Source organism: Sebastes fasciatus, chromosome 15, assembly GCF_043250625.1.
Source record: "Sebastes fasciatus isolate fSebFas1 chromosome 15, fSebFas1.pri, whole genome shotgun sequence".
In the NCBI taxonomy this organism is placed as follows: domain Eukaryota; kingdom Metazoa; phylum Chordata; class Actinopteri; order Perciformes; family Sebastidae; genus Sebastes; species Sebastes fasciatus.
This window is the reverse complement of record NC_133809.1, coordinates 16,599,326-16,616,699: the sequence shown is the minus strand read 5'-3', so window position 1 is coordinate 16,616,699 and position 17,374 is coordinate 16,599,326. Positions and strand designations below refer to the sequence as shown.

Sequence of the window (17,374 nt, the reverse complement as noted above, 5' to 3'; positions counted from 1 at the left end):
TTGGAGATCAATTAACAACACAAAACAATGACAAATATTGTCCAGAAACCCTCACAGGTACTGCATTTAGCATAAGAAATATGCTCAAATCATAACATGGCAAACTGCAGCCCAACAGACAACAACAGCTGTCAGTGTGTCAGTGTGCTGACTTGACTACAACTTGCCCAAAAACTGCATGTGATTATCATAAAGTGGGCATGTCTGTAAAGGGGAGACTCGTGGGTACCCATAGAACCCATTTTTATTCACATATCTTGAGGTCAGAGGTCAAGGGACCCCTGTGAAAATGGCCATGCCAGTCTTTCCTCGTCAAAATGTTGTGTACGTTTGGAACATTATTCAGCCTTTTTCGTGACAAGCTTAGTATGACATTGTTGGTACCAATGGATTCCTTAAGTTTTCTAGTTTCATATGATGCCAGTATCTTTACTCTGGTACAACTTAAAAATCGCAAGTTGCGTGAATGCGTTAAAGAAATTAGTGGTCTTAAAACAAATCTGTGTTAACGCGTTATTATTACATTAACTTTGACAGCCCTAATCGCAACAATGGGCAGCCCCATTTAAGTGAAGGATGTAAATTAAAATAGGTCAACGTTGACTTCTGGTTTTCACACGGGACACCAACAGCTGTCTCCTGGGTGAAAGCGCTGTGTTTGTTTGACACCATCCTCCCCATCCCTCCTCCTCCCTACGAAGACTTCCACGAACTATGATTAGAAACGTATTTGTGATACGCCAAAAACAATCCGGAAGAAAATAAGTTTCCTTTGAAAACGTAAGTGACAATTCAGGTTTGTAATCTTTAGGAGACCACACTGACCAATAAGGTGTGAGCTGTTTCACCCCGACAGGTGCAACAAAATGAACAGGAGAACGAGGGAGATGTCAAATCAAACCTGATCTATACAGTAACACGCACATTCAGCACACAGAGGAGGTCTATCAGGCAGAGAAGTGGCAACACCTGTGTGGGTGGACCGTCGGCCTTCTCACCGCAGACATGTTGACTTGTCACGACAGGAAAACAACAGGTGTTACTAATAATATTAAGAATGGCTCTGTGGAATTCAATCGTGCCAGTAAGCCATGACAGTGTGACAATGAGTCAGCATGCACAATACCAGGATAAGCAGCTAAATGGAACTCAGCCATCATTAATCCTATTATTAACACCTGTATTATCCTACTGTGACATGTCAAAATGTCCCGTATGAAAACTATTTGTAAAAACCTAAAGATGTCGGTGCTGTTGTCGACGAGAGTCTCGACCCTCTCAGCCTGACCTGCTTTTTCGCTGCTGTGGAGACCACAGAAAGAGAGAGTGAGGTGCAGCAGTGCACTAGTGTGTGTTCACGTGTAATTAGTGTTGTTTTGAGGTCACATTCAGGTGCTTTTTAACCATACACCCACACATTCAGGCAGATACCGTGCTTGCGTGTTACACCGCAGACATCACACTGAGTTTTTCCTGTTCCAGTTCACATCTCTGACTCGAACTCAGCAGCTAACTGCCGACACTGGAGCTCGTACAATCGGCTCATTAGGTTTCAGCTGCACAAGCCTTGTATTCACTGTCCGGCTGCTTGTATTCAAAACGGAGACAAAAGAGGTCTTGCCCTTTATCTGATATTTTTTTTGTTACCTCCCACTCAAGTGACATTCCAAAATGGGAGATTAAAAATGCCCCGACATAATAGCTATTCTCAGCACATTGTACGGCTGTGACAGCCGGATTAGGGGGGGAGACACTGCGTACAAAATACCCTAATAACTAGTGTGAGCTCATGAACGTTTAATACTTAAACTTATTAGGAAATCCCACTGTCTTACTTAAAGGGATCAGTGATTTTACACTCAGTTTAGTTTCCTTGTCAAGAGGAGCGCAGCCTGCTTGTGGCTCAGCAGGAAGCTGAGAAAATACTACAATCTCCACATTTATAACAGAAAGCCTCAATAGGTTCTTTTCACAGCAGCCATGCAGGCTAAACACAGGTGTAACTGATTAAATGAATTATGGTCCCGTTCTATTGGAGCCTTCAAATGTAGTCGTGTTCACGGGAAGAGTCCAGATGAACGCCCTCCTCTTGTGGTATTCACGACTTCGTAAGTGGAAAGTTTCTGAAAGCTCAGAGTTGTGACGTGTTTGTTAACGTTGGTGCATAATAAGTTCATATATTGTAATTTTTGTCGTATATTGTTTTTATTTGTAATTTTATGTCTTAGGAAAATGTTGATATTCCCAACGGCCTCATCCTTTCTCCTCTGTCATTATGCCTTTGCATTTACTGCATTATGTTACCCGCTTGCTAACTTGCTAAATCGTTATCCTCTGTGGCTTCTAGACACCGACAACAACGTTAATATTGCTGTTGCTTAGCAGCGGTGTTCTCACGACTGAACCACTTGAATGCCAAGCATATCGTGTACACGACTTCCCATGTTGTAAACACGAGCTCACAGGTTTCATTTGAAGGCACCAAACTCACAGCTCAATGAAGTACGGAGCGTCTTCCAACACAAAACCGCGTTGCACGTGGTCAGTGAGCATCAATGTAGACTCGCTGTTGGAGGGTTTTATAACCCACTTCCACTCCTCGCTAATTGGCTTGAGATGGCACTACATAAGGCGGACCCTCCACGCGAATGCACAAACGGAGTGGAAGTGGGTCGGGAGAGGGTGTAGGAGCCGGACTGGAATTGGGCCTTCGTGTGTCACAGCGAGTGAGCCAGCATGCAATACTACCAATGAAGGGTTGGGTTGGTACTAGCCAATCAGAGACAGAGTAGGGCAGGTCATGCCTTCGCCATAGCAGGATTCATAATTTAGTAGCCAGCCTGCACAATACCAGAGCCCTGACCCACCTCAATGGATCAGTGCCATGATTCATGTTATTAATTACACCAGTGTTCAGAATGCAATAACATGTCAACATGGCTGCTGTTAGAAAGACTATTACAAACTGAGGGACAATAATTTATAAGATGTGGACATTTATCAGGCAGTCTAACATAAGATGCTATGGAGTTGCATTATGGGAAATGTAGGATCCTGTGTTTTGGGAACAGGGAATAAAAAAAAAAAAATCAGAATATCGCTGCCACTGCTGCTTCAATTTTGACCTTTCTTTTTTTAATCTGTCTTTTGCAAGCCTCCTGACTTTGTGGGAGTTTCAATCAGCCCTCCGTGATCTGTGGTCTTCACCATCCGACACAACTGTTCATACAGCGACTGAAAGTGGACCTTGTGGTATGATATTTTTTGTAAAACTGTTATTTCCAAGATCAAAAATTAACCTTCCAGCTCAAGATTTAATGCAAGTTTTATGTAGTATTAATGTGGTATTTTATGTATACTGTGTGTGCCCCCTTTTTTCCCTTTTCCCTTATTTTATTGGTATGGTGTATTTTACTTCGGTTAACTATTATATGTGCCCAGATTTGTTTTGCTTTGTTACTTGTTCTTCATTCGTTCTTCATTTACTGTAAAATGTTCTTTTGTGTTGCATTATGTTGTTTATCTATTGTAATTAAAAATTACCCCCCAAAAAATGAAGATAAGCTTATCTTCACTACATCACTGCCACTTTTAACTCTGCAGCAGCAATAAAAATACACATCCTATGTGTACTCTAAAGAGAAAGAGATGATGGACACTCTGCTGTCCTTCTGCCCCACATCTGAGGCACTAGAGGACGTTGTTACATAAGTGCTATCAACACAGATACCAGTGCATTAACTCATCTTGTTGAATTGTTCAAAAACAATTCTGACACACACTGCTGGAGGTTGACAAAAAGTAAACCCAGTAATGTCAATCTCCGGTCTGCTCACCTCTTTTGATGCCGTGGTTACAGTTGGTGCAGTCTGGGGGGCTGAAGGAGCACCCTCCTCTGGCGATGGCTGGAATCACACTGGTGTAGGAGGAGTAGCCGTTGATCCTGCAGGGCTCTCCGTAGCACGCCTCCACCGAGGTGCAGCAGTACACTGGATGGGTAATCCCTGAGGGCTGTGGACCGGTGCTGGGGAGCAGCTTGGGTCTCTTGCCGCTCTTTGGGCACGAAGCGAGGGGTGATATGGGAGAGGGCGACGTGTCCGGGTGGCTGAAGTGGACGTAGTAGCCGGGGAAACAGGTGTACGTGTGCGGGCTGATGGTTATGGCTGCTGGGTGGGTTACAGAGTGCGGGGACTGCAGATGGTGGTGATGATGATGATGGTGGTGATGGTGGTGGTGGAACAGCGAGCCGTCCTCTGGTTCCTTGAAGGTCTTGTCCTCCAGGAAGAGAGCCAGTCTGTGACAGTATTCGACGCACCTCTCTTGGGAGCAGCAGTAGCAGGAAGACACCTCGGCCTCTACGTGCTCCTCTTTGATTGTTTTCAAGGAGAATCCCAGCGAAGGGCCACGGTGGAGCTCGTGTTTGAGACACTCCTGTCCTCCCGTGGTGCCCTTCCACTCCGGATCCAGAGCCTCGCTTTTACACAAACTGCAGCAACCCTGGACGGGAGAGTCCAGCTGGGAACGAACCGGATCCTCTGTACCCTGTTTTATGTGCTTTACTTGGTCCTCGTGTTTGGGATGTGTTGTTCTTTTGGTCAGCGTTGTTCCTCCACCTACTGGCTTAATCTCATCCTGAGTCGTAGCTGCTGCTGCTTCACTCCCCGGCTTGGGCTCCGTCTTCTTTTGCCGTTTGTTTCCATACTGGGAACTGGTGAGTTTGAGCAGCGTTGCAGCAGTGAGGCCCGCCTGACGCCGAGGCGTTGGCGCAAACAAAGCCAACCAGTCGATGTTCTGAGCCTCCGCTGCTGACCGCCTCTGTTTTTTAGGTCTTTCTTTTGGGTCTGCTTTCCCTCCCGGAGGAACCTTTTTGGTTTTACGACCTCTATGTTCAGTTTTAGTGACGCTATCTTCAATAGAAGGCTGCCGTTTCTTTGCGAGAGTTGACGCGAGAGATTGGTTTCTGTAGAGCAGCAAGCTGTTGACCGCCTCGGCATTGAGAGAGGCCATTCTCCGCCTGCGCGGCTCAAAGACAGGAAACATGAGTAAGGCGTCAGCTTGGTTGATTTTTGGTTCCAGTGTTTGCTGATTGGCTGTGGAAGTTTTCCTAAATCCAGATTTGGTCCTTCTTTGACTGGAGCTGGAGAGCAACTTCTTCTTCACTTTACCCCTCTTTTGTTTCCCGGCTTTTGGCGCGTCCTTTTCTTTACCCACAACTCCTTTCTCCTCCAGACGGGTGAGCAGGACGCAACAGTCCAGCGCATCTCCATCACCCACCGCCAGTGTCTTCTTTCTATGTGGCTCTTTCTTATCCTTCTTTTTCCTTCCTCTCAACTCATTCTTCCTCTCTTTCCCTTTTTTCACGCCACCTCCTTTCTCCTTGTTTCCCTTCTCCTTCCGGGGCCTCCCGCATTTCGCAGGCTGAGCTTTCACCATGGTCTCGGCGTCCGGGGGCACTTCGTCTTCATCCACGGGGGTCCCTACGATGGTGGGTTTCAGCTCAGAGAGAGCCTTCAGCGAGCTGCATCATCATGGATCATCACCTGGGTCCATACACTCTCTGGGGAGACACAGATGGGACATTTAACTGTAAAGCCACACATGAACAGAGATATCTGAGAGTGACTTAATGTAGCAGACAGGATCTTTTTGATGCATTATTCAACAGCTGGTTTTACTTAGTTTGCTGTCCAGATCCCCGGAGAATATGACCACTTAGACAACCTTCCTCCTTGACATGCAAACTCACTGTGCACACACAAGACGGAAGATGAACCGAGATAAAGAGCACATGATGTTACGTTACGCCCGAGGCAATGCGTACTCCAAATTTGTCTGCTCCGTCTTAAGAAAACAAAAATATTGCCTTTTCGTCTTTGTATCAATAAAGATCCTTTTCAGCTCCTTGAACCCATGTTGAAGCACATTAATGACTCACACAATCCACCAGGAGCTCAATATTACAACCCACTCACACACAGGAGCACAGAAACAGTTTAGGTGATGCATTTAATGTTTGATATGATAGAGGCTTTTAGGAGCAATCTGGATCCGTAATTCACAATGCCGCACCGATTTAATTTTAGCCACAGCCTGTAGCAGATCTCTGTGAGTGGCACTATGGCTCACCAAAGAGTCGATAATTAGATTAAACATGAAAAGACTGTCTCACACCGAGGGAGTTTTCTACTTCATTTCCTACAAGGTATAAAGGGGCGGCGGACTCTTTTAAAATCACTGTGAGGTCTGAAATGAAGGAGTCGCTCTCCAACATTTGGAGACACAAAAAACAAACAGTGTGATCAAATGACTCATGAATTGATCCTTATTTCGCCAACACTGGCGGCGGAAACACTCGTCGAACAATAGCCTCTTCAGTTTCCATGTCAACAGGCTGGTGCAGAGTACATCAAAGCACCTCCAGCAACTTTATAGTAGAAGACGCATATGCTTTACGATCCTCGGCAATTCACGCTTAGTCTCTTTGCTCTCTCAACACACAAAAACACCTCACTTAGGAGAAAACCTTTAAAGCTCCTGATGATTCAACTGCCAGTGACCTTTATGCAATGACACTGCTGCGTGCAGCATAAAGAGATGGATCATCCTTCAGCCCTGGAACACAATTACGCCACTTGACCTCCAAGAACTAAGTCAGCAGGGGCTTTTTTTTTTTATATTAAGTGACTCTTCAGCCAGACAACCATTGAGCTTTCACAATCACACACTGTCTGAATCCCAGCTTCCATTAATACCCGACACAAATACCATCCGTTAGGTTGTTCAACAAGCTGCTACTTATGATTGCACATTTTTCATGTGTCGTCTGGCATGTGATCGGCTGTCAAGCTCATGTGTCATACTTTCGTCAAGTCTTTATACTAGGGCTGCCTCCTCTTAGTTGACTAGTCGGTTGTTTTGGTCTTAGATGACTAAGATTTCTTTAGTTGATTAGACATTTTTTATGCTTTTTTCCATGCTGAATTTCTAAGAAACTGAGCACATCTCTGGTAAACACAAGATTTAAAGAGGGGCTTTTGTGTGATTCTTTCTTTCAAGTTGTCATATTCAGAAGTATTGTTTTGTCCAACTAATGGTCCCCATAGATATTCAGTTTTAAGTGCTATCAAACAGAGAAAAGTTGCAAATACTCACACAGGAGAAGCTGGAACTGGAGATTGTTTGCTTAAGAAATGACTTAGATAGTTCTAAAAAAACAAAACAATTTGAAATCTTGCTGATTCATTTTCTGTTGACCATCTAATTTAATAATCTACTAACTGTTTCAGCACCACATGAATTATAGATTGTTTCAACGGAATTGCATCGCTAGGCAACAGCTTGGGTCCATGTTTACTTCCTGTCAGCTTGTGTCACTGCAACAGGGAATAAACTGGGACACATTTGGAAAGTTTACCTTTTTACAACTGTGAAATTGTCTATATACAGTATACATGCAAGTTAATATGAGAGTTGGGATTTTCTCTGATCCACAGGTGCAGAGATGCAACATTTATTGGAAGAGAGCATGGAGACCTCATCAACAAGAGGTCTTTATTTTATTTTGAATGACAATGCATCGCCTCACAAATAAAATCCCATCCTTTATGTAAAAACAGGCTTTATCTGCAATCATACTCAGGACCGTTTTCAAAAAAATCCCACATCAGGACACAAATGACTTTTTGCTACAACTCTAGTATTGACAATTACTGACAGGAGCCGGTTGCAACGTGAGACGCTCTTATATGCCCATTTGTAAATGATGTTTATGCCCTTACTCATGTTTTCTTCCTATGAATCAAAGCGCATCACATCATGTTTAAATGTCATTTTTGTGCCCCGTTTTTAAAGTGAGCCACTTTAATTGACTCTGGAGGGGCAGTCAAGAGGAGTGTGTGTGTGTGTGTGTGTGTGTGTGTGTGTGTGCCTTAAATCTTCTCTCATGTAGCACAAGTTGTATTTGCATAGATTACACACAACACAGCTGATTTCTGCTGCTGTTGCTTTTCCCACATGCCCGTTTGCCAATATGCCATTTCCTGTTCCATCCCTACAGTATGATATTGGTAACGGTCATTAAAAATTTAGTCTCCAACCATTTTGCAAGCAAGTAGCATGCGTAAAAATGAGAACGATGATGGTAGTGGCTCAAACATGCATGCAAATTTTAGTTTCTGCACTGCATAATGACAACAGATTAATTTTACCGGCAGCTTATTCATGCACTCGAGTATTTAACTAGACTTCATGTCGTCACCGAAGTGTACAACAAATCTGCTTTTCTTTTACATCTTGCTGTCATATAACACCTAATGGAGGGTTGATGTGCTTTCATTACAAGGAGCAGACAGCGTGAGGAGCTTTATTCTGTTTCTCAACACTGAAACCTGAACGTACTTGTTGTAAACTGTGATCTGTTGCATCATTTTTTACGTCATCTTAAAAACTATTGAGAACATAACTGTTGTGCCACAGATGCAAAACCCGATTTGTCTTCGGAAGTGGACACACAACTCTCTGGTTGGACATTTTCAAAACCATCTCATAGCTCTGTCTGCCCTTATTGCCGAATGACTCGGTGAACCGTGAAATGCAATCCATGAGAGAGAAATTTAATTTCCAGATAACAAGAGGACAGAAGGAGCCTCGCATCGAGTTTCTGTCTGCGGATATCAAATCAAGTTGCTTCATTTGAATAAGACAAGCATGTACAATGGAAAGACAGGAGCTCATTGAAGAGCATTATTATTATTAGTATTATTATTAATAATCCTGGCTACTTCACCACACTGACCACAACAAATAAAACAACAGCTTCAAATTAATACTGTGGGCTGATATTTACTTGCTTTTCCACGCTGGTAAGAAAACCAACAACTAACAGCTGCACACACACACAAACACAAACACAAACACACACACACACACACACACACACACACACACACACACACACACACACACACACACAGGTTCTTTAAAACTCAACATTTATTTCAGGACATTTTGTTGTCACTAATTTTATACTGTAAAACAATGTTAGTGCTGTTACAAAACCTAGGCGTATGTGTGGATGCTACATGGAGAATTGAACATCAAACATACAAGACTATAAATAATAATAAATAAACAAGGCAAAAGTGTGCATGACTCACATACCCACGCTCACTGCTTGACCCCTACTAAAGTAGGGCCAAAGGTTTTGCCTTTTTGGAAGTAATGGAACAAGTTCTGCTCCGGAAACGAAACTGAAGTCGAAAAAAAATCACAGTTTTTGGCCAAAATTGTAAAAAATGTTGGGCAACCTGGACTTCTAACCCCCAAACAGCACAACTAAACCACACTGTCAACCTCCATACCAAATTTGAAGTTCCTAAGTCAAACAGTTTCCGAGTTCTGCTCCGGAAACAAAAGTGTGACGCGCAGACGGACAGAAGGACGGACACGCGGAGTGCTATATACCCCCGACTACGTTGTCCCGGGGGTTTAATAATAATGAATTAAGACTATAATAGTTTTGAAGCGCTTACGCATATTAGAAAGACATTAAATATCAATAGTTTTATTGATTTGTATTTGTTTGAGGAAGACCTACACCCACCGGAGCTTTAGGTGTCCCACTTCAAAACACCTGAACTACCACTTTAATTTTCCCTTCTTATCCCTTTTAATTATCTTGTGACCCTTCATCTTCTATCCTGGGACCCCCAGATTGGGTCTGATTTAGAAGATCAAATGGAAACTTATTGATATTAAAAGAACCCTTCCTTACACATTAATGCAATTTAAAGTAAAATGGAGCGTAATTGACACATAAAAAGCCACTTAATAATAGTACTAGTGAGTGTCCTCCTGCATGTTTAACTGGCTGTATAGTTTGATGAGGAGGAGGATGTGTCTGAGCTGCCACACAGACTCATTCAGAGGACGGACATGGTGTAGAGCTGTCATCATAAGAGAGAAAGCCCCGAGGCTGCAGGAGCTCTCAGGAATCTGAGCTCTCTCTCTGTCTCTGTGTGTGTGTGTGTGTGTGTGTGTGCGTGTTCAGATAGTGCATATCACCACGAGTCCACTTTCCTGGAGCTAAATCAGCAGTTCAACAATCCTCCACCAACACGAACCGTCCTCCACCACCAACGCCACCACCACCTCCATGCAGGTTTCACACAAACACACCTACATGCACTCATTCATCTGGCTTATATTAGGCAAGAAAAAATGCAATTAAAGGCAGCATTATTGCTCGGATTATAGGAGGAAAGCTACGCCTACTGGAGCTCGTAGTGGTGGTGGTGGATTGGAGTTAATCTGACAGCATGCCGTAGCAGGAGTGCAGGCTGTGGGGCCAAACATGACTGTCAACTCACCACTCAATGTTTAAAAAGTCATTAAATACTAATAAAGTATAGAAGTAGAAGTAGAGACTGTGAATTATGATTATACAGTATATAAAAACTATTACTATAAACTCATGTTAAGACACTATAGGCCTACCAGCAACATAAACACCATTAAGATCACTCACTAATGAGCACTACATCCATAATATACAGTAAATCCCTAAAGGAGTATTTCAGTGACCAACACCTCCTCCTCCATGCAGGTTGCACACAAACACACCCACATGCACTCATTCATCTGGCTTATATTATAGGCAAGAAAGATGCAATCAAAGGCAGCATTATTGCTCGGATGATAGGAGGAAAGCTACGCCTACTGGAGCTCGTAGTGGTGGTGGTGGATTGGTGTTAATCGGACAGCATGCAACAGTAAGAAAAATAGGTTCTATAGGGCTGTTATATAGGGCCAAACATGACTGTCAACTCACCACTAAATGTTTAAAAAGTCAATAAATACTAATAAAGTATAGAGGTAGAAGTATAGACTGTGAATTATGATTATACAGTATATAAAAAATATTACTATAAGCTCATGTTAAGTCACTATAGGCCTACCAGCAACATAAACACCATAACGATCACTCACTAATGAGCACTACATCCATAATATACATGCATGGACTAAACCGAGTCCGCAATCACCACTGGGGGATTTTTAAAAAGAATATATATATTTTTTTTATGCCATCATCATATTACAGCTCTATTTTAGTGTCCAGCGCAAAGAAACATCCCACTGGAAAATTACCAAAACTTCCACCACTTCTTAAAAATATAAAAAGGTCAGCAAAAGGAGCGATCATCTCAGAAATAGAGAAGTTTGCCACTAAAATGAGCTTCAAGAAAATAAATTGAGAAAAAAATAAGTAATAGTAGGCTAATAATACACAGACAGCTGACTAACTATAAGAAAAATAGGTCCTATAGGGCTGTTAGTGCCAAACATGACTGTCAACCCACCACTAAATGTTTAAAAAGTCAATAGATACTAAGACTTAGACTGTAAATTGTGATTATATATATATATATATATATATATACACTGTGAATATACTAAACTATCCATAATATACAGTAAATCCCTAAAGGAGTATTTCAGTGACCTCCACCTCCATGCAGGTTGCACACAAACACACCCACATGCACTCATTCATCTGGCTTATATTATAGGCACGAAAAAATGCAATTAAAGGCAGCATTATTGCTCGGATTATAGGAGGAAAGCTACGCCTACTGGAGCTCGTAGTGGTGGTGGTGGTGGTGGTGGACGGTGTTAATCTGACAGCATGCCGTAGCAGTGAGTGCAGGCTGTGATATGAGAAGTGAACAAAATAATTAATAATAAAGGAGTATTTCAGTGATTGTTTTTCTAAATTAGGCTCATTTACTGTATCATCTTCTCTTAATAAGGAAAATAAGAATAGGCCTAAATTAAGGAAAATAATCATTAAACTATAATACTAATAACACACAGATACCAATTGAGAAAAAAATAAGTAATAATAATAATAATACACAGACAGCGGACTACAAACAGTAAGAAAAATAGGTCCTATAGGGCTTTTATATAGTGCCAAACATGACTGTCAACTCACCACTAAATGTTTAAAAAGTCAATACATACTAAGATTTAGACTGTAAATTATGATTATAGTCTATATACAAAACTACAAACTATTAATATAAACTCTAAATTCCTATATCAGCAATAAACACCATTAAGATCACTCACTAATGAGCACTACATCCATAATATACAGTAAATCCCTAAAGGAGTATTTCAGTGACCAACACCTCCTCCTCCATGCAGGTTGCACACAAACACACCCACATGCACTCATTCATCTGGCTTATATTATAGGCAAGAAAGATGCAATTAAAAGCAGCATTATTGCTCGGATTATAGGAGGAAAGCTACGCCTACTGGAGCTCGTAGTGGTGGTGGTGGATTGGTGTTAATCTGACAGCATGCAGTAGCAGGAGTGCAGGCTGTGATATGAGAAGTGAAAAAAGCTCCTCAGCAGGAGAACGAGTCTAAAAACAAGCCTCGATGATCAACTGCGAGGCTCTGCTGCTAGTTAACATCAATGTGATCAGGAGCTCGTGTTTAGAAGAAGCAGGCTATATACCGGAACATCTCACACTGTGTGACGGGAATTAACAGCCAGGATTCATCATTACCTTGCGCGTCCCGTCGGGAAATCAACCACACACACATGAAAAACAACAATAAAGATCCAGTTCTCCTCCGTCCTTGTTCGTGCTGGTCAGTTTCGGTGTGTAGTCGACCTGGAGAGAGATCCGCGGACCCAGCAGCCCTCAGTAGCTGGAGACATGGTGAACAGATCGGTGAGCGGTGACCTACTTCCGAAGTGGCATGCTGGAGATAATATTCATGCGCTGCCTGCATTCACATTCACATTCAGCCGCTGCACCGGGACATCCCTCCATAATATGATGCATGCAATCAGGACGAAACTGGGTCCAAAATCACCACTGGGGAGTTTTTGTTTTTTTTACATCCCTAAAAGAAATATGTATTTTTTAATTTTTTTTATACCATCATCATTTTATAGCACTATAGCAAAAACATCCCACTGGAAAATTACCCAAACTTCCACCACTTCTTAAAAATATAAAGGTCATCTCAGAAATTCTTGCAAAAGTTTGCCACTAAAATGAGCTTCAAACATCAAGAAAGTAAATTGAGAAAAAAAAAAAAGTAATAGTAGGCTACTAATACATACAGCTGACTAACTATAAGAAAAATAGGTCCTATAGGGCTGTTAGTGCCAAACATGACTGTCAACTCACCACTAAACTCTAAATTCCTATATCAGCAATAAACACCATTAATATCACTCACTAATGAGCACTACATCCATAATATGCATGCAGGGACTAAACTGGGTCCGCAATCACCACTGGGGAGTTTTATTTTTACATCCCTAAAAGAAATATGTATTATTTATTTTTTTATACCATCATCATTTTATAGCTCTATAGCAAAAACATCCCACTGGAAAATTACCAAAAACTTCCACCACTTCTTAAAAATATAAGGGTCATCTCAGAAATAGAGAAGTTTGCCACTAAAATGAGCTTCAAACATCAAGAAAATAAATTGAAACAAAAAAAAAAAGTAATAGTAGGCTAATAATACACAGACAGCTGACTAACTATAAGAAAAATAGGTCCTATAGAGCTGTTAGTGCCAAACATGTCCAGTGCAAAAACATCCCACTGGAAATTACCTAACTTCTACCACTTCTTAAAAATATTATTTATTTATTGTCCTTTATTTAACCAGGTTAGTCCCATTGAGATCAAAGATCTCTTTTACAAGGGAGACCTGGCCAAGATAGCAGCAAGACAGTTATAGTGAAAGTAACAAGACAACACATAAATTAACAACATTATAAAACTTGTTCATACAAAACACTTGCACACAGACAACCTGGACTGCAGCGATTTCACCAGAGACCTTAAACTCATTCAAGGTAACCAAGTTTTGAAGATCAGATTGTACATTATTCCAAGCAGTAGGTGCCGGAAACCTAAAAGCTTTCTTTCCCAATTCAGTCCGTACTTTGGGAACAACAAAAAAATCTTAAAAATATAAAAGGTCAGCAAGGAAGCGATCATCTCAGAAATAGAAAAGTTTGCCACTAAAATGAGCTTCAAACATCAAGAAAATAAATTGAGAAAAAAAACCAAGTAATAGTAGGCTAATAATACAGACAGCTGACTAACTATAAGAAAAACAGGTCTTATATGGCTGTTAGTGCCAAACATGTCCAGCGCAAAAAACATCCCACTGGAAATTACCTAACTTCCACCACTTCTTAAAAATATAAAGGTCAGCAAAGGAGCGATCATCTCAGAAATAGAGAAGTTTGCCACTAAAATGAGCTTCAAGGAAATAAATTGAGAAAAAAATAAGTAATAGTAGGCTAATAATACACAGACAGCTGACTAACTATAAGAAAAATAGGTCCTTATAGGGCTGTTAGTGCCAATATACAAAATAGCCTATATACAAAACTACAAACTATTAATATAAACTCTCTCTAAAAACACCATTAAGATCACTCACTAATGAGCACTACATCCATAATAAAGAGTAAATCCCTAAAGGAGTATTTCAGTGATTGTTTTTCTAAATTAGGCTCATTTACTGTATCATCTTCTCTTAATTAGGAAAATAAGAATAGGCCTAAATTAAGGAAAATAATCATTAAACTATAATACGAATGTATTGAGAAAAAATAAGTAATAATAATATTAATAATAATAATAATACACAGACAGCGTACTACAAACAGTAAGAAAAATAGGTCCTATAGGGCTGTTAGTGGCAAACATGACTGTCAACTCACCACTAAATGTTTAAAAAGTCAATAAATACTAATAAAGTATAGAAGTATAGACTGTGAATTATGATTATACAGTATATAAAAACTATTACTATAAACTCATGTTAAGTCACTATAGGCCTACCAGCAACATAAACACCATTAAGATCACTCATTAATCAGCACTGCATCCTTAATATACAGTAAGTGACTGTTTTTCTTCATTAGGCTCATTTACTGTATCGTCTCCTCTTGATAAGGGAAAAAAAAAAAAAAAATGAATCTAATATTATTCATTTAATATAACTAATTTTGTAATTAACATAATCATAATATAATAGACCTAAATTAAGGGAAATTACTGAACTATAATACTAATGTATACTAATAGATAACTGACTATAATGGTAAATGTAAATGGCGTTTTTTATCGCGAGGGATAGCCTCGCTTCCCAGCATTGGACGCTTGATGGGCTGTTACTAGACACAAGGCGCCTGATTGGATGAACGTTGTCCCTCGTGAGCTGCCGCTCCCAGCTTTCAAACCGGAACCAACTGTAATAGTTTCTTGTCTTCTATCATACTAAACTGAATATTGTCGTGTTTTGGTCTGTTAGTCTGACGATATAAGACATTTGAAGTCTTATTGGGCTCTGAGAAGCTGTGATGGGCCTTTGTTACTATTTGCTGACATTTTATAGACTATTTTAATAACAATAATACATCAATCCATAATGTAAATAATCCTTAGTTGGAGCCTTATAATAAACACTATAAACTACGATCATAATATAAGATCGTTGTAAACTTATATAGCACATTAAGTCCCTTTACATCAACATAAACCTCATTAAGACCAACTCTCTAATGAGTATTACATCCATAACATAAATCCCTGAAGGAGTATTCCAGTGATTTTTATTCCTGTCGGATTAATGACAGCAAAAAAATAGAAGCATGTATCCCTCTTAATTAGTCTCATTTACTGTATCCTCTGCTCTTAATGATACGTGGAATCTAATAATGATGAGTCGCTGCTCATCGTTTATTACCCTACTTCTTCTTGAGAAAACACACACACATAACATCGGCCTTATACAGTGCGACACACACACAACACTCACGCTGTCGATGATGATCAGTCCGCTGCTGCACTCACTCAGTGGATGTTCAATTACAGGAAAACTTCAATACCTGCACCCAAACAGCAGCTTCAATCTCTTAACAACCAACTGATTGGAAAGCCACTCTGCTATCAAGTTAGCATGTGCTGTAGTCAGAACGGAGCTTAATTGGGATAAATGCTGATTGTCCTCATCAATATCAGCTTTGCAGTGTATAATTAACAGCTGTAAACAAGCTGAGTGTGTTGAGTTAATGAGGCGTGAGCACCGGGGGAAGCTGAGGGAGTAAAGACTGCTGAGAGCTGACCTGTACTGCAATAAACTGCAACACTCTGCAGAGAGATGCACGACACCGACCGCGACCATTAAACGCTTCCTACATGCAGAAAGCACTCACACACTCTCTCACTACTGGTGATGAGACAGACATAAAGGGGACATCTAAATTATCGCTTAAAAGCACATTTATTTCATTATTTTTATTTAACCTTTACGATAGTCCCATTGAGATTTAAAATCTCTTTTCCGAGGGAGTCCTGGCCCTAACAGCAGCGTACAAGTTCACACATAAAAAGCAGAAATAATAGACTTAAAGCAGCAGTGGGTAGAAAGGGAGCAAATATGATTAAAAAAAGTTATTTTTATAAAACGGTCACTATATCCTGACAGTAGTGCATGAGACAGGTAATCTGAAAGACAATCATGTGCCTCCGGTGTCCTCCGGTGCTCCTAATGGCATCTGCAAGATTTCACATACCAGAGGAAAACAACAAATCAGAGCCGAGCTGGAGTCTTGCCGTCTCTGAGCAGCTGTCAATCACTCACAAACTCTGATCAAACGGTCAAACTAGGCAGCGCTGATCAAATATGAATCAATGTTCTGTTACTGTAATGCCTATTTCTCTCCTCAAATGTTTTCAGAAACATCTTGTAGTGTACTGTTTAGCTGTAAAATGAGAAAGTTTGTGACCCAGCAGCCATGTTGAGATCAGCTGAGGAAATACCAAGCACCGCCCACCAGCCGGGGCACAGCCAATAGGAACGCTCTCTCTCTGAAATGACCTGTGATTGGTCAAAGTCTCCCATCATGGGCTAGATTCTTTTAAAGCCTGAAAACAGAGCCATGAGGAGGTGCAGAAGCCTAGTTTTATCTCTGAACACTTGAATTATAATATGCTGAAAGGTTATTATAGAGTTTTTGCCCAATGATGCCAAAAACATTCTGCCTACTGCAGGTTTAAAGTAAAAAAAACAAACATAAAAATGTTACATAAAAGAGACAAGTAACAAACTTAAAAAAAACCAGCAAATTGCATAATGATAATTATCTGTAGGTTAATCGCTTGAAGCAACTCTTTTCACATGAAACACATTCAGTCATTTGATCTATTAATACTATAGAAACATTGTTTATAGCTGATTTTAAAGACTTGTTTAAAGGCACATTCCCTTTGGTGTAACATTTATGTTTTTTAGGGCTGTCCTTGACCAAAGA

General features: G+C 40.7%; 1 protein-coding gene across 4 annotated transcripts in view; it reads right to left on the bottom strand.

Moving 5' to 3' along the window:
- The window catches only part of bahd1 (bromo adjacent homology domain containing 1), a 40,093-nt gene that overhangs the window by 10,620 nt on the left and 12,099 nt on the right, over nt 1–17,374 (bottom strand). For 2 of the 4 annotated variants that reach the window (XM_074660046.1, XM_074660047.1), the window contains exon 2: nt 3,837–5,557. In XM_074660046.1, coding sequence (XP_074516147.1) covers nt 3,837–5,433 — 1,597 coding nt within the window. In that variant the 5' untranslated portion in view covers nt 5,434–5,557. Of the gene's footprint in view, nt 1–3,836; nt 5,558–12,581; nt 12,770–15,879; nt 16,076–17,374 lie in introns of those variants that run through there. The other 2 variants (XM_074660048.1, XM_074660049.1) reach the window with 2 other exon arrangements.